The sequence below is a fragment of the Epinephelus moara genome, chromosome 6 (assembly GCF_006386435.1).
Source record: "Epinephelus moara isolate mb chromosome 6, YSFRI_EMoa_1.0, whole genome shotgun sequence".
NCBI lineage: Eukaryota > Metazoa > Chordata > Actinopteri > Perciformes > Serranidae > Epinephelus > Epinephelus moara.
The window spans coordinates 6,374,504-6,394,996 of record NC_065511.1 but is presented as its reverse complement, the minus strand read 5'-3'; the positions used below and the strand labels follow the sequence as shown (position 1 = coordinate 6,394,996).

Sequence of the window (20,493 nt, the reverse complement as noted above, 5' to 3'; positions counted from 1 at the left end):
CAAACCAATGGGTGACAGCAAGGTAGGTACGAACTGGGCTAGGACTTGTGTGGTCTTAACATGAAAAATGACCTCATGGTCGGTGTCTCTGTTCATCTTTTCTCTCCATGTCCTTATTCATGCATAATCTACCAGCTTCTTTCTCTATTAATTATCAAAAACTGAAAATAAATAAATGAATGAAAATGAAATGCTATCAAATATGTCTTGTTATTATTGAAAACTGAAAATGAAAATGACAGGTAATAATAGATAATGACGGACAACGAGAAAGTCATACACAACCTCTGTGTACCAACACAGTAAGAAGCATACAGTATTTTTGGGGATTAGCTATTATGCAGTAAATTTGAAATTATAAATCAAATGAGTAATGAATTGTTATGCATTATGCTTTTTCTCTCCATCTTATTTTGTTACTATTATGAGGCACTACAAAGGAGGATTAGGGTCACGTTAAAGAAAAAAACGTAGATTTCGAGAATAAAGTTGTATATCTAAGAAAATAAATGTGTAAATCTAAAAAAATAAAGTTGTAAATCGATTAGAATAAAGTCAAAATATTACGAGATTAAACTTGGAATTTTAGGAGAAAAAGAGATAAAGACTGGAAAGTGGGGTTACATGTGTTACATGTGGATCTGCGTGGATAAATGAAAAATGAAAGCAATAAACTGAAATCATTGTTGGTAACGCATTATATTACTTTGGTACTGCTTAAACATATGTTAATGTCACCCCCAACACTGTTTGTACACATTTTGTTGCATTTATACCATGTTAGCCAACTTCCTGGTCTTTATCTGTGACTTTTTTTCTGCTAAAATATTTTCTTAACATGGCCCTAATCCTCCCTCGTAAGAAACAGAGCGGGCATGTACCTATCAGCACTGTTGTTTGTGTGTTGTTGTCCAGGGTGATGGGAAAGCAGGGCTCTTACTGTCAACATTGTTTTGTCTTGTACTCACTGAATGTATGTCTTTTACAGAATTCTTGAAATTTGTATATCAATCACAAATGAGTGTGTGAATGTGTCCTGAAATGCAGAAGGTACCCTGTCATATTATTATGTTACATTAATTTAAGAAAGTAAATCATTTCAGTGCCTGGTAGAATTTGGAAAATTATGTACTGTAGTGCCAAATTCAGAAAGTGAATTTCCCACTCTGCACAAAAATAACCCAAAGCTGCAGATATGACACATCATCATGTTTCTTCAAATTTTCTTATGCAAGTGGTGCTCAGAGAGGCAGTATAAAAATCTGAGAAAAACGAAAATGAGAATTTTGAGAGGGGTCTGTGTGAGATGTACGGATCCGTCAGCTACTTTACAGTAAGTCTGCAGTTTGATAAAAGCTTGACTCATTCTAACAGACGCGATTCTCTGGTCTTAGATGCCTCTTAAGTGTTTTTATGGGGAATTTAACATTTGGCTCAACCCAAAAGCCCCACCGTGAGGAAGACACAAGACATTAAAAAGGTGGAGGCACAGAGGAAGTGACAGGAAAAAACACACTGGTGGAAGATGATGATGATGATGATGGTGGTGTGTGTGTGTGTGTGTGTGTGTGTGCGTGGCAGTGTATTGAGGGCTGGGAGGAGAAAAGCCTCTCTGATTCACTGGGCAAAAGCTATTTATGTGAGGATTACTCTCCCTGGGCAAGTCAGACAGAAACGCTGCTGCACATCTAATTATTTAATCAGAGAGGCCGCCACACTGCGGGGGGGTAGGAGTGGAGGGGTAGTACAGGTGGAGAAGGAGGAAAGCGGGGACACTGATTGGGTGAAGCCACAGGGCCTGCCGTCGTGCCCGGACACTCTCATTACTGCTGCAATTAGCACTTAAATTGGAGCTGTAAACCCTATCAATGGAGCTGTAATTGGGGATCCTGGAGGTATCTGGGACCACAGTGGCAAGACTGCTCATGGCACGTCACTGATAATGGTGTGTGTGTGAGGTAGCGTGTGATCTGCATGCACTGAGTATAGTAGTAGGTCCATTCTCAAGTTCATTTTTATAAAATGTACAACATTCAAGTCCTTGCAATCTATCTTTTTTGTTTCCCATTATTCCTGTAGTAAATAAACATTCTCCAGGGAGCATACTTTAAAGGATTTTTATAGTCCCAGTGTGTTCTTTGTGTAAATATTTGTAACCTTACCTGGGCAATCTGACTTGATTGAAACTCTTGGCCGATGATATCAGCAAAAACACTTTCCTTTCCGTTGCAGGCAGCAATCAGCTCAGGAAGTCCTTCGATTGGCCCGTGGAAGCCCCCTGCATTGCTCCTCCCCTTCCTGTTTGCCCATTTCCTTTGGAGTAGGAGAGGGAAGGTTGTTGGTCATCACAACAAATCCTACCCTATCCCTCCTGCTGTCTCTCACCACAGGGACTGTGGGACTTCTTTGCTCACCCCTCTCTTCTTTTATTGTGTTTGCACAAAATTATTCAACACTGTTGGATGCAGGCCTTGAAATCCATATGGTGTGTGCATGGGAAAACTACTTTTTGTCAACTGTTTGCTTTGAACATTAACTCACTAGGTCCTATATGTGTGACTGCATGTGTGTTTGCACCTGTGTGGGAGGTTTGCAGAATGTAAATGATGGCCTTTGGAGGTCCATAGCTTAGTGTGGGAATGGAAGGAAACTTTAAACTGGAGAAACACACATTGATGGTGCATACAATACAGAGACCTGTTTGTTGGTACAGCAGCAAGACCTCAAAGGGGACCAATTGTGATTTTCCGTTTTAAGTGTCATTTATATATATATGTAGTGTTAAAATGAAGGCTGTTCATATTAAACATGGCCAAAGTTTCAATTAATGAAGTAAACATACGTAGAAATAATCTCTGTGAGCAAAAAACTCACGTTTCCTACTGTTCACTCAGTTTACAACAGTTTTTCCTACTTTGACTAAAGTATGACATCATAGTGTGCCGGATTTCTTTATATGGTAATCTGTTCCAGGCATGCTAGCTACTCTAAGTGTTAACATTATCCACCCTTTACTGCTACATGAAGCTACATGCTAACCTCAGGGAAACGTAAACTTGTTGTAAACTTCTTCCCGATTTCGGATCAGATTCTTGCTGAATAATGTCCGGCTGTGTTCACAAGCTTTTATTGGTGGTTTTTCATGGTAGAGTGCCGCTATTATCTGTTACAGTCTTTTCCAGGATGGAAGCACTGCTACATGTAGCTACATGCTAACATCAGGAAAATGTAATCTTGGTTGCCGATGTTGTAAATTTCTCCCCAATTTTGTTTAAAAGCTTTATTGGTGGCTATGATCCTTTACAGTCATTCTGCAACTGCAGGCACTGCTACATATAGCTACATGCTAATGTCAGGGAAACACGTTATCTTGTTTTCTGCTGTTGTAAATTTTTTCCCTGCTTTCGAATTGTATTCCTGCTGTAACATGTCTAGTTGTGTTAAGAAACATTTATCTGTGATTTTTCACAATAAAAAGTGCTGCTGTTCTACGTTCTAGTCATTCCGCAGCTGCAGTGACGGGTTAGAGACACTGAGATGTGGGAAACCTGGAATCAGAGCAGACTGAGTTTTTTTTTTCGGTAGGGGTCTTAAAGAGACAGAGGATGAACACAGGGGCTCCAGCAAAGACAGTATGAGGAAAATAAAATATTTTTTGACCATTAAAGCATGTCAAGTGTGAACCTGATAGTGAGCATAGGTCCTCTTTAAAGCTACGAAGAAGACATGTGAAGAAGCTGTTCATACATTAATGGAACATGCTGATATTTAATTTCACTGAGTCTAATCACAGCTGGAAGAGCAACAAGGCAGATAAGCCATCTACTAGAGCTAGCGACAAATCATTGTACAGGCATTGCAGCTGTGTGAGTGGTGTAGTGAGGTATACCTGAACAAATAGAGGTCTTGTTGTTCCACATGTGGCAGCGTCAGTAATGAGGAGTCGTGCAGCCAGCGGCCCTGGACGATCATCTGCACCAGGTTGCAAATACTGATGGCCGTAACGAGCCAGCCTTCATTGGCAGCTACATCCAGCATTGACTGAGGAGAGAAAACAGAAGAATGTATAAAATTAATCATAATTTATTATTATTAGGGGTTGAACAGTCCTGCTGCTGCTCCCTTTTGATATTGCCCATGTTGATTTTAGTCTTCCTGCCATTAAAATCTACCTTATCATGCATGAAAATAAAACAAACTTTGCACATAGTTCCAAACTTACTTAACTAAAATTTGGGACTAATAATCCTGATGACCAGAAATGTCATCACTTAACCATTATATCCTATTGAAATTGAAATCTTGTCATAATTATTGTATGAATTCTTGAGATACTGCCAAAAGCATGTTTTGTGAGGTCACAGTGACCTTGATTTTTGACCCTTGACCACCAAATTCTAAACAGATTATTTCTAAATCCAAGTGGGTGTTTTTGCCAAATTTGAAGAAATTCCCTCAAGGTGTTCTTGAGATATCCCATTCACAAGAATAAGACAGATGCATGGTCACAGTAACCTTGACCATTGACAACCAAAATCAAATCAGTTAATCTTTGAGTCCAAGTAAACATTTGTGCCAAAGTTAAACAAATTACCTCCAGATGTACTTGTACTTGTAACTTGAGGTCACAATGATCTTGAACTTTGACCTATGGACCCTAAAATCTAATCAGTTTGTCCTTACTGTAAGTGTGTCCAAGTGGACATTTGCGCCAAAGTTGAAGAAATACTCTCAAAGCAATCTTGAGATATTGCATTCACAAGAATGGGATGGATGGATATACGTATGCACAACCTGAAAACATAATGCCTACGGTGCCGAGGCATAAAAATAAAATACAGACATCTCACTGTTGTCTTCATGAAGAACAAAAACTTTCATAATTTTATCTTGTGAACTGGGTTTCAACTGAGAAGAGTTTTTAATCGACAGGTTTTGAGTTATGCCCAAGCCATTTTTTTCCACAAAGCTTTGGATTGTTTTTTTTTTTTTCTTTTCAGATGTAATTTATCAGTAAATTTTGTTCTTTCACTCTTTGACAGTGACACTCATTTGAATCTATGTGTGTCATGTGTTGCAATTAGATACGCAACGTCAAAGAGACAGAGTGTATCCAATGTTAGGTTAGCTAACAGTCATGGGTGAAATGATGCCCAACCTGAGACTGGTGATGTAGTGACAGTTTGTCAGACAGTTGCACTTACTTTATGTGTAGTGTAAGTGTCAATAAAAATATAAATTCATTCAATAAAAACAACCATAAAGAAAGTGAGGTCCAGAACTATTTTAGTAAACGGTAGCAGCAGGACACCAGAGAAGTAACCACACAGCATGGAAAATCACAAGCACATGTACATATGCACACACACATCCTGAGCTGTGGACAATGGCTTACAGACGTCAAGACATGGTCCTAACTTCAAACAGGATACACACAGAAACTAAATAAACACAAGCTAACGCATCACACCTTTGATACAAATAACCTGCATGGACAATCTTTGCTCAATTAAGTTTTAGGACTGTTATCAATGTTACTGACTCTAATAACTTGACCAGGCACCGAGTATTCTGTCTGCAGCCACTTTTCATATGAACACTGAGTAACAGAGCCCTTGTGGGTGCCAGACAATGAGAATCCTGGGTGTTAGATCTAGCCTCTGAGCATCATGTTATTTATGAGATGGATCAGCAAGTTCAGCTACAAATCACTGACTAATGTTTAACATTCCCCTTACTCTCTGCTTTATTGACAGTGCAGCACTGCTTCCAACATGTGCTCTCTTTTCATGTGTGATACATAATTCAGATCTGTTAGTTATGTAGTCCTCTTTAACCTTTTTACAACTTGTTGCTATCATTACATGATTCAAATGTTATCCAACTGAAAGTGAAGTTAGTGTTTATACTGCTAAACATGTTTTTACTATTCTGTTAAAACCTTTTAGTTTTGATTATATTTAACTTTTACAATGACAAAATCAAAAGTGAATCACTGAACACCAGAAGTCTTTTATCAATGTCTTCATGAAATAACTAACTCACCTGTGCAAAGAATGCATTCTACTGCAGGCCTCACCAGGTGAGGCAGGTGTTAGGGTTAGGATTTGTGATTTTATCAGCACCTGGGAAGGGATTCTTGCAAATGATGGAATAACAGGTGTAGCCTACTTGCTTGCTTTAAATACTGAGAGAACAGGTTAAAAACTAAAAAGTTCATAGCTAATATTATTCATATGATATACATGACCGTTTAACTGGTAGATTCAGACTACTGACATGAAGCTATCAGCTGATCATTTCACCCATGGTCACTTATCAATGTGTTGGTTTAACAAACTGCAAAAACATATATTCCATGATTTTACAATTGTGTTAAACCGCGATGCTTCTTGGCCATTAGTCAAGTTTCTCACAGAGTTAATGGTTTGGTTACAACAATATCACATTGATATACTCACAGTCAGAGATGCTCCAATCCACTTTTTTTTCAGTTTCATTCATATGTAAGGTAAAGCGGTGTAAGGTAAAAATATTCCAAATATAGTGACTTAAACTGATAACATTTTTTTAGGTGGCAAAAATATGGTTTGCTGCAGCCCCTGTCCACAGCAGCATAATGTTTGTGTGCCGGTAGATTTGGTTTATCAAAGACAATAGCAAAACAACACAGTCAATAAAACAAGCTTAGCAGAAGCATCAGATAGATCAGACCACTGTGTTTAACTATATATCTTTAAATGTTTAAAAGTTATGGCTAAAAATGACGACAAAAATAAACAAGCCTGTCGCTTTTACATATCTCTGCAATTGAAATGAATGGCCATTTTCTACCCGGAAGTGATTGTTGTTGCTGTTAGCATGGTGTCATGGTGATTCTATCTATACATATGTTTAAAAGTAATAAGAAAAGAGCGAGAAGCTTGAAAAGGCCGAAAACCATCACTGTGAAAAAACAAACAGTAGGCCATATTGCCTAGTTGAAAGCTGCTGCATCACCCTTGTGAAAAGCTAGTAATGTGTTGTTTAGGAGTCCTAGAGTCAGACTGTCATTGACCTAATGTGTTATGGGCTTTGAGTAGCCCTCGACCTCTGTCCTAGAGAAGCAAACTAGGTTTTTTTTGCAGCCATCACTATACATCTGGAGGGACATTCTCCATGCGCATTTAAACTGTGACTAGCAAAGAATATGTCAGCTATTGTTCATTTGAGGTGGGTGTGGTGTCAAAAAGGTAATTTCAGATGGTAGATGACACTCTGCTTGCATACTCGCTTGGAGCCGCAAAAACTCTACTCATACTTACAGGGTAACTTGGAGAGAATCTGTGTCTGAACATTGTAGCCTCACAAATGGAGTCCCTCAGGATTCTGTTCTGGGTCCCCTCCTCTTTTCTCTTTACACCATGTCACTTGGCCATGTTATTCACTCAATGCTTCCAGGTGTCATTTGACCTCTGGCGCTCAACCAGAATGCAGCAGCCTGGCTGAACTTCAACCTACCCAAGGTAGCTGTAGCACTGGTACTTGCCTATCACCAGACTGAAAGCTCATCTGTCCTTGGCCAAAAAAAACAAACAAATATACAAACAAACTAACTAACTACCAAAAAACAAAAGGCCTCTTTCTTTATCTCTTATTGTTTCTAAATGTAGCACCTGAAGCAGTTCAGCATATTTGATGAAGATGATGACCCTGCATGATTCTTGCACTTTTTGGGCTTGTATCCACATTGTTAAATACACTCATTACAAGTCGCTCAGGTGTTCCTGCGATCCTGATCACAAGAATGGGACAGATGCAAGGTCACAGTGACCTTGACCTTTGATGGTTGACTGCCCAAATCTATTAAATTCATATTTAAGTCCAAGTGGATGTTTGTGCCAAATTTGAAGAAATTACCTCAAGGCATTCTTGAGATATCATGTTTACGAGAATAGGACAGACATAAGTACATGTGTGCGGACAAACAACCCAAAAATATATTGCCTCTGGCCACAGCTGTCGCTGGTGTGAAGGCAAAAAACTCAGCTAAATGAATGCAATGTTATCACATTGGTCATTGGTTGCAGCTGTGTATCAACTGCCTAATAAATCCTACCTGACAGATTCGGATGGCATTGTCCAGTACTGTCTTGGTATCGGTGGTGTAGTCGCTGCATGGCAGCTGGGCGTGGCTGAAGTGGGCCTGCAGCAGTAGGTGGGTCTTGGTGTGGGCGCTGTCATAGGAGTGGGGATTGACCTGCAGGGGGAGCTGCTGAGCCAGCTGGCTGTTCAGCTGGTCCTCATTGTGTCTCACGGGCAGCTCGGCATACTCCTCTGCATCCTGCGAGACAGAGATCAAAAGTGAAACAGGAAGTCTAAAGCATGTTGTGGTCAGACTTTTTTAATGCAAGCATCTGTACTCTAACAGCTGCATTTACCACCCCGCTTTTCTGGCATGGAAAACCGCCTGTTCCCGTTCCTTACTAAGACGGCAGTGGGATCTTTTCACCAGATCTGATGACCCAAAAATCCAGCACACTTGTTCATAAAAATCTCTTCTATCTATATCTAAATTCTTTAAAGTAAATATCTGAAAATGCTACACAAATGAAGAAGACACAGAGAAATGCTGTGGGTGACTAGATAAGTAAACTGACAGTGATGGTCCATCAATCTCCTCTTTGTGCTGAGGTTGTGAGTTGCACCTTGTTTGTGGTGCAACACACCGAGAGATGCGCGGACACGCGTGGCTCCTCTCCTCTAATTCACTTCAGTTCAACTTCCACTAATGTAGTCCCATCAACAGGCTGCGCTGGAGGCATCAGTCATAGCCTCCCCCCAGCCTGGACTGTTAAGGCTCCATCCATCACTGACTGAAGCCAATGTTTCAAAAGCTAGGACTTGAAAAAGGACCTGAGCGAGGTGGGGGCTGGGATGAGAAATAGGAATAGGAATCATCTCGGAATGATTTATCTTTCAGTGCCGTTGTGTGTGCATATGGATGTGCTGGAGAGAGACGATAGATCTTTAAGCAGACATCATAACCAACAACTTCACACCGCCTCACACCCTCTGCTAGTAACATTTACAGAGACAGAGGAGGGAGAAAATAACGGGAGAGACTGGAGCTTTGAAGCACTAATTGCAGAGAAAACCAAAAGAGTGGGGCTAGGCAAACAAAAAGGGCGGGGGGTATACACAGCTGAGGCCTACTGTGGGGTGAGGTCCACCATACAACTGCTACAAAAACGTTTTGTAAAAGTTATAGAAAATATATGCTTTTGAAAAAAGAAAGGACATACAGACTTGGTGAACCGGCTTGCCGCATAAACTTAGCCTGACATTGCCAGACCAAAGTGAAAAAAAAAAAAGAGTTAGTCTGGGACCTCTCAGTCAGGCATTATCAGCGACGGTAGATCAAAATGCCTATGGATGCAGTTGGATAGACCTAAAACTACAACCGGTCAGAGCATCGAAACAGGTGATGAAGGGAGGAGTGACAGACAAAAGTAAAAAGGCTAAAGCATGCAGAGATGAGTGGTGATGGTACCATAAATAGGTCTGTAAACAAGTGTTGCTATTTTTGCCATCAGAATTTGAGTGTAGCACTTCAACACAAAGTTCCACATCAACTGCAGCCATCTTGGTTGTTTTCAGAAATGGCTCAATGGAGCTTCTTTTTACCAAGGTAGGTTTATGCTTGCTGTTGTGAGGCAAAAATGACATCATCACATATTTTGAGTAGAGTGTAAAGGCTCCGCAAGTTGTCAGTCATCATCTCAAGCATGCCCCATGTTAGATAAACAGTTGTGACTGGCTTGACCCGAGACAGGTCAGCTTGAAATCTGTCTGAACGGGAGGGTACCAGATGTATCTGCAAAATTAAAACATGAGCTCGCAGTTTCATCTGGTTCCCAGGCTAGTTCAAAATAGTTAATTTCTTGCCAATTGTGTTGTCTGTAGTTTGTCCAAAAATATCACACAATTGGTTGTATTGTATTTTAGAAAAGCCTTTTCCTTTTCTTTCGTCTTAGTTAGTGCTTAAGGCCAATTACCCAATTAACAAAAGATCAATCAACAGCAACAGTGATAATCAATGAATCTTTAAAAGGTGTTATCAAGCAAATATGCAAAACATTCTCTAGTGTTACCTATTCCACTGTGAGGATTTAATGCTTTTTCTCTGTTTTATATAACTGTAAATTTTTTACTTTTATGTCTTGATAAGCCATCATCAGTCAGAAAAAGCACTCTGAAGACTTCACCTCTGGAGCTGGTGATTGCCATGCTTCACAATTCAATATTTAATTTAAGTGATTTTATGCCTTTATTGTAAAGAAGACAGATCGACAGACATGAAATGAGGAGAGGGAGATGGGAATGATATAAAACAAAGTTCAAACTCAAACTGGGGAAATTATGGTTACATGTTCAGTGTCTTAACCCCCCAGTTCACCAGCGTGCCCAGTTTCACATTATCTTAACCTTTTAGAGACTTAGAGATGAATTGCCCTTTATGGTACAAAGAGTAAATCAACAGATTAATTGTTGATTAAAATGTGGCAGCTATGTTTTAATTTCCAACTGTCAACTCTTCAAACTTAAAGGTTTGGAAGCTCAGAACGATGGGATTGTTAATGCAGTTTGGATCTTATTGTCATAGTTGTACTGAACAAAATAATTGTTGAGATCTGAGAACGCAGAAATATTATTAGGTCAGAGTCCAACGAGGCAAGACAGACAAGAGGCCAGATGAAGTGACATGTTTATCCTAATAATCTAAACCACCAAGGTAGCGTTAAAGGTGAGTGCACCCCTAATGTCTGTAATAATACCTCATTGCAAGGGAAAGCTAATCTGCTTCCAGCCCCCAGAATCCCATCCTGCGTACTAGCCTCCAGGAACAGTGTTGGGCTTTGAAGCCAATTTGACATAGAATCCAGGTTAGTCACGTGATGCCATTGAGCCCAAAAATACTTTTTTCATAGCCTTACATTAGGGAAGAGATGTCTGTAAATCAGTGGATAATATGTAATGAACATTACGACTCCTGCTAAATGACTCATTTCACTATTGGGATTTGATCCATTTGGTCCAATAACATTTCAAAAGACTTGAAGAGCAGCACAAATAATTCATTTTATCCCCATTCAAGTTTTAGGCTGAACTGGAAGTTGGCCGCTCAGCAAGCAAAGTCTGTAATGTCCTATGGGTCGAACAATACAAGAGCAGAGCAGAAGATCTGGGTAATTTTACACAGAAGTCAGAAGTTTTTTGGCTTCATGAGCAACTTTCATAGAAATCAACAGAGCCCTGCCTCCAACGCTGTATACATCATGCCTGTGCCAGAGCCAGAAAAACAGCAAAAGTAAAAATGGCAATATGCTTTGATGGGATCGAAGCAACTGTAAAGATTGTTGTACGTCGACTTCCAGAAAAAAAAATCTTCAATTGATGTTGCAAACATTAAATTAAACAAAATGTCAATTAATTCTGATTGACAATGGCAAGTATGGGCAGTCAAAGTTGAAGCAGGAAAGGGGTTTGTAATTGATGGTTACAAAGGATAGTATGGTAATGATTTCAGCATTTCCCTTTAATTCACCTCTAAATAAGTTTGGCTAACTAGAAACTAGTGGGTATGTTTCCAACCTGTCTGAAAACCTTGTGTTTCTTGCTCTGTCAACTTCTATCTAGTGATCTCAGCAATTAACTTGGTTAACAAAATTTTATTACAGTATCATAAATACATGTAGCAAGGAATGGCTTCTCTGAGATGCCTCTTAGCCCTTTCACCAGAGCAGTTGCTGTTTTTCAATGTGTCACCATTATATCAGGTTTTCCTTAATGACCAGGTATTCATGTTTGTGTTTGACAACGCATTAGACTGTCTTGAAGAAGGTTTTGCTTGAAAAACGGGACTTTCAGTGGAGTGCTGAACCCAAAATCCAAGGAGCATATTCCAACAAAGGTAGCAAATCCCAAATTTCATGTAAAGGAGGACAAAATACTGACATTTCACTTATCTAACTGGCTCACATCACAACAGAAATATGGTTACACGTTTTGGCACAGTTTCATCAGAGCGTGTTTCGCACAGGGACAGATCCGATCCAATATCTGTATTGGATTCCGATGCTAAAGTAATTTAATCATTGCATATCAGTCTGACGTCACCGATTCATGGCCTGATGAAGGCTCTGTGCCAAAACATGTACACATATTCAATTTTGACATGAGCCAATTAAACAAGTGAAATGTGAATATTTTGTCCTCATTTACCTGAAAAAATTGGATGTGCAAACTCTTCACATTTTTTGGAATACGCTTGTTTGACTGTCTTGTTTGACAAATTTTATGTTTCACGCAGTTTGACTTCAATGAAAACAGTTCCATCTAAGGAAGCAGAGGACACATGCGGCAAGAAGAAAAACAGAGACAAAGACTGGCTGAGTGGTAGCGTAGTGCTCAGAGAGAAAAATAAGTGTGTAAGGAGGAGGCAGGAGGTGGTGGTGCAGCGATGTGTGGGTGTTGCTCATTAGTGGCCACACTGCAGCAATTAGGGGGAACTGGAGGAGCATGCCAGTGCTTTGTAGCTAACAGAGGGGGAGTGGACGGGGCGGCGGGGTGACTGGCCTATTGTATCGCAGCTTGTTGGAGAGGGAGGCAGCTAAGCATGGCATGCTTTGGTCTGCTTCCAACTACATGTGTGCAAAGGAGAGTGATGTTAAGTGTCTCAGAGTAGTCCTCCCCTCCATATGTTAGCATCATTATTGAAGTCAGGTTCAACCAACAACCCACTGAATGGACTTCCAGCTGTACGGTAACAATACCTACAATACATAAATAAAAGCTAATGAAGATCTAAAAACACACAAGTCATGAATAAATCTCTAGTGTGAAACTGTGAAAATGTATTTTGGCCACAACATCAACAAAATGCTGTCTTGACAAATCAGTTAGCTTTGTGTGGCTAATGTTTTAGGGTGAGATAAGTCCCACTGCTGTCTTTAATATGCCACAACAGGAAACATTTATATAACATTTTTCATATTGCCTATCAATCATGTGCAGACCAAAACAAACGGTGATTTTATCCTATTAACAATGATTGTGTGTGTGTATGTATCCAAAGACTGACATATAGAGCTCCATTATTGTCTAAAAACTATTAAAACTGTCCTGCTGCCAAAAACACTTAGTAGAGTAGCATTTACTCAAAACTACAGAGGCCAGCAGGTACAGCAAATTACTGAGTTTCTTTTCTTTTTTTTCAATTAAACTATATATTTTTCTATTTATATATATTTTAGCAATAGTAAATGTTTTAAATTTTTAATCCAAATCTAGATGCAGATTTGCATCAACACATACATGATCACAAATGATCATGTGGCATCAACTTCATTTAAATAACTGCAGGAGTTCATTAGTGAAAAAAGATATTCTTGGATCCCCAACATCAGATAATACAGATTTGTTCCTTGGCACACGGCCCAATTTTACACTTAATTTTATGAAATATTTTTTTATAAAGATATCTCTCCTACTAAGGACATAAGCTTCCTGACAGAAGTAATTAGTATCAATATCTTGAAACAAGACAAAAGCACTTTTACCAAAAATTACCTGATTGTACTTGTCACAGATAGCCTAAAAATAATTGATGAAGTAATGAAATGCACTATGCATAATTCTAAACAGAGATATAAAGCCATTAGAAGCACTAGTAAAAAATAAGTATGTCACCTCAACCCCCTAATGAAAGGTGTGAAACCACCAGGTCTTGTGTTGACCCCGCCATAGTGTGGATGACCTTGCCGTCAGGATTCACAAGGTCAATCAGTAGAAGGTGCCATCTCTCACTGAAGCCCCAGAATGAGGAGAGTTAATGAAGCTCAGACAAAGGTACTAATATGATAGAATGGAGTAAAGAGTGTGTGTGCGTGCGTGTGTGTGTGTGTGTGTGTGTGTGTGCGCGCGCGTGCGTGTGTGTGTGTGTGTGTGTGTGAGCATGAGCAATCCCTGATGTAGCTTGTGTGGGCAAATGCCAAAAAGAAACGTATAATGTAGGCATTCTATTACTGAATTCATTATTGTGCATTCCATAGATCATTTCTATCACTGGCCTGACAAGACAACAAGTCTTGACTTAGCTGGTATCCACAAAGCCTGGATGAAAAATTGTGCAGTTTTCTGCATTTTACCAACCAGCACTTTTAACCATGGCAAGAGAGCAATTGATATCATTACAGCTCTAAAAACACAACTACATTTACCGCCTTGTGGTTATTTGCCTTCGTAAACCAGTCAAGTTGTAGTTACAGTTTACATCCATGTCTGTCTGGACTCAAATGAAGCCATGACAGTCGACGATGCTTTAAATACGGATGTTGGATGTTGCAAAGAATCTATATTCTAAAATGTGGATGCTTCACACACATTTTCAACCCAACAGCAGCTGTTAGGGTGTTGAGTAATGGCCTGAAAAATGTTTTTACAAAACATTATGACTTCACAGTGAAGTTGACCTTTGACCTTTTGGATATAAATAACTTCACTTCATCAATTTATCCTATTAGACATTTGACTCAATTCATCCTATTAGAATCACTTCTTGAGTTACACCCAAAAACATGTTTTGCAAGGCCACAGTGACCTTTGACCATCAAGTTCTAATCGGTTCATTGTTGATTCCAAGTGGATGTTTGTGCCAAATTTGAAGAAATTCCCTAAAGTTGTTCTTGAGATATCACGTTATCAAGAATAAGACAAACCAGGTCATAGTGACCTTGACCTTTGGCCACCAAAATCTAACTAGTTCATGCTTGAGTTGTTTGTGCCAAATTTGAAGAAATTCTCTCAAGGAGTACTTAAAGCTGCAGTAGGTAGAAAGCCTGAAAACGGTTGATTTTTTGAGTCTCATCTGAGTTAGGTTTCGTTCGTCTCCGCCCTGAGCCCCTCCTACCAGACGAGCACGCAAGTATTTTATCCTACTTGGTTCTATTTCTCCCTCTCTGGGAGCCTCGGCTCTCCCTCACCGTGCAGCAGCCCTCCCCATCCCTCCCTCGCGGCCCCGCACATACTCCCAAGCCTCCGCTCTCCCTCACCACGAAGCAGCCCGCCCCGCACATACCCCCTCGGCTCGGCTCTCCCTCTCCGCGGAGAGCCCTCGGCTCCGCTCCCACAGCTGACCCTCGTGCCCTCCGGCCGGGCCCAGCCCCACCTCACCCTTCCCCTCCGGGGCTCCGAGTTCTGTCTTCCTTTTTTTGGGTTGTTTAGCCGTGTAGGCAGTTGTAGCTAATGCTGGAATAGCTATTTTACCTGGTGCACTGTTCGCCATTGCCGCTTGCTCTCCCCTTCTGCTGGCGGCACGGGAACGCGCGTATGCAGTAGAACAGCCAATAGGAATGCAGTGGTCTGAGCTGACCTTTGATTGGTTGATGCACATCGGCACGATCCTGATTCTTTAGAGGCTGAACACAGAGCCATGGTGAGGTGCAGAAACCTATTGTTTGTCTCAGACCACTTGATTTACATTATGCTTAGAGGATATTATAAAATTTTTACTCAATTATACCAAAACAATGTTGCCTACTGGAGCTTTAAGATATGTTCATGAGAATGGAATGTATAAACATTAGGGCTGAAACAATTCCTTGAGTAACTCGAATAATTCGATTATTAAAAAGGCTTCGTTAAATTCAGTACAACTATACAGCGCACTGAGTTTCTTGTAAATGTTTATTTCTGTTAGACAACCCGCTTACGTTACTTCTGCTGTAGAGCTATAGATTAATTGTCAAAAATGTGTCTGACGTGTTATCATGAAGATCGAAATATCACTGCCATGATGGTTTGCATGTAGGGCCACATGTGATGAATTAGTGGCACAGGTGCTATTAATAGCCACAGCCATGCGTAATGGTTTGCCTGTAATGACAGCTGTTTTGTCGGAGAACCACGTTGGTGCGAGACAGTGTGAAAAACTGCACTTTTTCTCTGCCGTATTTTTAACTGACAGATCTAATGAGTGGTGGAGCGGGCACAGATTATCAATATGCAAACTGATTGAAGGGTGTTTCTGCATCAATTTGTGTCTCACTGTGTGAGAGTAAACAAAGCTCATGCATGTGCGCCCAGCACCACAATGACTGAGATATAAGTGCATGTCATGTTTTATGAATCCATAAGCTCCATAAGTTTAATATCCGGGCATAAAGGGACCTTCAGATATCTTTATCAAGCAGCCAGCGGGTCAGTGAGCGGGCTAACAGTCTCTGTAATAATGGCAAGGATGACGCTGAGTGACAGACCTGCCGTTATGTGACATTCTCCTCTTGATTTAATATTTCCCCAATATGTCTCACTAAACTCTTAAATACGGGACAAACTGCATCCCGTACTGAATCAGTAAGGGACAGTACATTTTATTTTTCAATATGAGACGAAGGGCAACTCTGTAGTCTCATGCCTTGGTGTGGCGCTGGCATCAGTCACATCACTTATCCTCAGTTTTACTATCCTTACTTTTATCCAGCCCTCCACAGGAAAAGAGTCTGCTGCATTTCAGTGTTTTTCCTGGGAAAAGTTTGTAACTTTTATGAAGAATGGACGCTACCTGCGTAGCATGAGTGCGTATGAAATCGGTCATTTGACAGCTCTGACTTTCAAAAAAGGAAACAAACGTGTTGCTCATTTCTCTCATGTCCTTAAATAAAGCTAAAGTAATCTAATAAAAACATGCAGTATTTCTGATCCAATTACTCGATTAATCGCCAGAATAATCGATAGCATACTCGATTACTAAAAGAATCAATAGCTGCAGCCCTAATAAACGTACCTTCGGACCAACAACCCCCCAAAAAATTGCCTCAAATTGCCTGAAGAACTCAAAATGACAGTATCTTGAGCATCCTATCGTCCTAAATTTGGTTCAAGTGACTAGTGACATACAGATAATAGTTAGCATGTTAGCTGTTAGCCTAGATACAGCCGTAGCGTCAGACCTGTTAAAACGTAAGTGAACGGGCATCCCTTCAAGTGCAAAGTTAGTCCACTAAGCAAGTTTTTTTTCCACAAAGACCGCCTCATATCGTTAGGATAAATGTCAGAAAACATATGGAAAACGACATGTAAACGTGTTGTCTTACCTTACCGGTGTGCTGCCATGTTTGTTTATCCCTCTAGCTCTGCTTTCCAAAGCGCAGCTGAAATATATCTCGGCAGCTCTAGATAAAGCCCAGCTGGATACTAACGTTATTCCAGGTGGAGGTGTCTCGTTCTCGGTCACATCCAGACCTTGAAAATAAGGCTGCAACCGGTCCCATTCCTTGCAACAGAGGCATTCCTCTTCTGTGGGCACTGGGGCACAGCATTCACAGGTACACCACCAATCTCCAGAGCTACGCAGCCTTGCAGCAGCCATTCCTCCTCTCTCGTCCTCTACCTGTTGCGCCTCTCTCTCTCTCCTCCTCCGTTCTTCAATTTCACGAAGCTCTTCGTCAGTGTATTCTGGCTCAAATAAATAAGGGCGGCCATCAAACTCTGCAAAATCAAATTCCTCCTCCACAAAGTCGAAGTCTGGCAAAAAGTCAGCCATTATTCTATAAATCTTTCATAAAATAAATGAATGAACTTTTCAGGCTACTGTCCGGTTCTGCCTTCCAGCTGTTGCTGCTTGTTCTCGCGAGATTTCAGGCACGGTATGAGATCGCTGCTTGTTCTCGCGATATTTCGGCCGCGCTTTGGAAAGCAGAGCTAGATGGTAAACAAACATGGCAGCACACCGGTAAGGTAAGACAACACGTTTACATGTCGTTTTCTATATGTTCTCTGACATTTATCCTAACGATATGAGGCGGTCTTTGTGGAAAAAAAGCTTGTTTAGTGGACTAACTTTGCACTTGAAGGGATGCCCGTTCACTTACGTTTTAACAGGTCTGACGCTACGGCTGTATCTAGGCTAACGGCTAACATGCTAACTATTATCTGTATGTCAGTAGTCACTTGAACCAAATTTAGGACGACAGGAGACCGGTTGAAATAAACTGAAATTTCCCTTTAAGCAGGAGTATACTGGATCCATCAAGACTCTGGTTTGGCCTCGGCAAAGACACAGCAGCAGACTCACTTTCATTTCAGTCAACACAGTGTCTTGTGAGCAAGAAAGACTGTTGATTTCTGAATAAAATCCAAACGTGCCCAGCTAACAACTACGTTTGCTTAAATTAGAGTTTTGTAATAAGTAGCTGGTTTATGAACAAGTGGATTAAAAGCCTACAGCAGCACTAGATATACATTTATTTAACACACTACAAATGTGTGCACACATACCTTGTTTTTTGCAGATCTACATTAATCACATACCAGAGGTGGGGTACTCTAGACACATGACTTGAGTCTGACTCTAGTCAAAAATATGAGGACTTGAGACTTGCTTGACTAAGACTGATAAAAAACTCAACATGACTTTGACTTGGTATTCATAACTCAAGACTGGACTTGAGACATACACCTAGAAAGGACTTCACCTTTGTTTTTATTAAATATTTGCCTTTTTCTTGATATTGAGAGTTAGGTTTTGTTTTTCAAACATGATTGGGTGATTCATAGTGCAATGTGCGCAAATCTGGCAACCTACAAGTATGTGGCAGACCAGCAGAGGCCAACGCACAAGGCAGCTTTGCTGGACGGGCCTATTTGGGTTTAAGGATTATGTTGTCGATGGCTGTAGTAAGTCAAAAGTGACATGACCACCACAACATCCACCATCCATCCGTCACTGCAAACCCCACAAAGAAAGGTACATAAATGTGTTTTTTTAGCTTATTGGCTGGTCAAACGTTAGCCAGCTAACATAAGCAGGCTGCAACAGTTTTTGGTAATGTTGAAATTTTTTTCACAACCACTGTGTTTTACTGGATTTAAACATGGAAACTGGGGTAGATCATCAGAATTTCATATGACCTGACTTGTGACATGCTTAGTATAAGCACTGACTTGACTTGTCTTGCTTGACTTACAGCAGAGACTTGACATGACTTGCTTGATTCTCACCACAGTCACTTGCTTTTAAGTCACACACATGTGACTTACTCCTAACTCTGTCAAATAGGTTTCAGTGAAAGAGGGCGTATATTTAATATAGTCGTGGCATTGATAAGATATAGTGAATTGTGACAGAACAACAGACGCTGTGTGTTCACATTGTGAAACTCACCGTCAGAATGGAGAGCAGCTCATGGATGGGCAGCTCAGCCCTCAGCCGTTCTTTAAACGTGCGGATGGTCTGATGCTTCAGGTAGTAATAGGAGGCGATGCGACCATAAGTCAGTGGCTCAATGGTCCGATCATCCTGGAGCATTTAAGACAAACAATGTGACAAACAAAAGCTTGATCCCATGCTAAACAATTTGTTTCATGTTACAGACTACAAACTTACTTAAAAAACCCAACACACCTCTTGTATCTCCATGCAGTACGAGCACTCCAGGTCCCGCAGGCTTCTCTCCACCAGGTTGGACAGGTATTTGTTGATGGACTCGTGGCTGATGTCTTCTAGGTTGTAATAACTAAACAGGACAGGACACAGGAGTGTGATTGCAAATACCATCAATGATGTCTGATGATGGAATGTAAAAATACATTAAAAAGCCCGTTTGTGTATTTGTTCTGAACTTGTGTTGTTTTACACATAGTTGCTTTTATCCCCCACTGACCTTTTAACAGGAAGGCTCAAGAGGATGTAAATACTGTTGAACAAATTCTGCACGGAGCAAAAGATTGGTATATTTGATGAATTTTGACAAATAAATCTGCAGAGGTAGCCAATTGCAAACTGTTTTAACACTGTAACACTGGTGCACTATGAGGTAGTGGACAGCCACAGAGTCCAAAACAGATAAAGCTATTCAGTGACGGACTCAGGATGTTTGAAGGGCAGGGGCGAAAAGGAAAAAAGGGCACCTACTGCATGACATGGGGACAAGAGGGCAGCCAAAAGGGCACATCTGCTCGTTTTCATCCAAGAGGGCACATTGTCTGTTTTGATCACTCAAGAGGGCCGCCAAAAGGGGCCATCCTCTCATTTTCACCACTCAAGAGGGCAGCCAAAAGGGCATATCCTCTTGTTTTTGTTAATCAAGAGGGCAGCCAAAAGGGCACATCCGCTCGTTTTCATCATTCAAGAAGGCAGCCGATAAGGGCACATCCTCTCATTTTCGCCACTCAAGAGGGCACTTTAGCGCAACGTTTTCAACTGAAGTCATCGAGTACCATTCTGAGGTCATCAAGTACTAGAGTTGGGCGGTATCCAAATTTTGTTAGGTCATCAAGGTCATCAAGTACCATTCTGAAGTCGTCAAGTACCACTCTGAAGTCATCAAGTACCATTCGGAGGTCATCATGTACCATTCTGAGGTCATCATGTACCATTCTGAAGTCATCAAGTACCATTCTGAAGTCATCAAGTACCATTCTGAAGTCATCGAGTACCATTCTGAGGTCATC

General features: G+C 40.7%; 1 protein-coding gene across 1 annotated transcript in view; it reads right to left on the bottom strand.

The window, feature by feature from the left end:
• ascc3 (activating signal cointegrator 1 complex subunit 3) overlaps window positions 1–20,493 on the bottom strand; it is a 252,720-nt gene that overhangs the window by 7,740 nt on the left and 224,487 nt on the right. The window contains exons 35-39 of the mRNA XM_050047693.1: window positions 19,445–19,556; window positions 19,205–19,339; window positions 8,099–8,323; window positions 3,890–4,041; window positions 2,163–2,313 (exon numbers count right to left, since the gene is read on the bottom strand). Of these exons, the coding sequence (XP_049903650.1) occupies window positions 2,163–2,313; window positions 3,890–4,041; window positions 8,099–8,323; window positions 19,205–19,339; window positions 19,445–19,556 (775 nt within the window). The remainder of the gene's footprint in view (window positions 1–2,162; window positions 2,314–3,889; window positions 4,042–8,098; window positions 8,324–19,204; window positions 19,340–19,444; window positions 19,557–20,493) is intronic.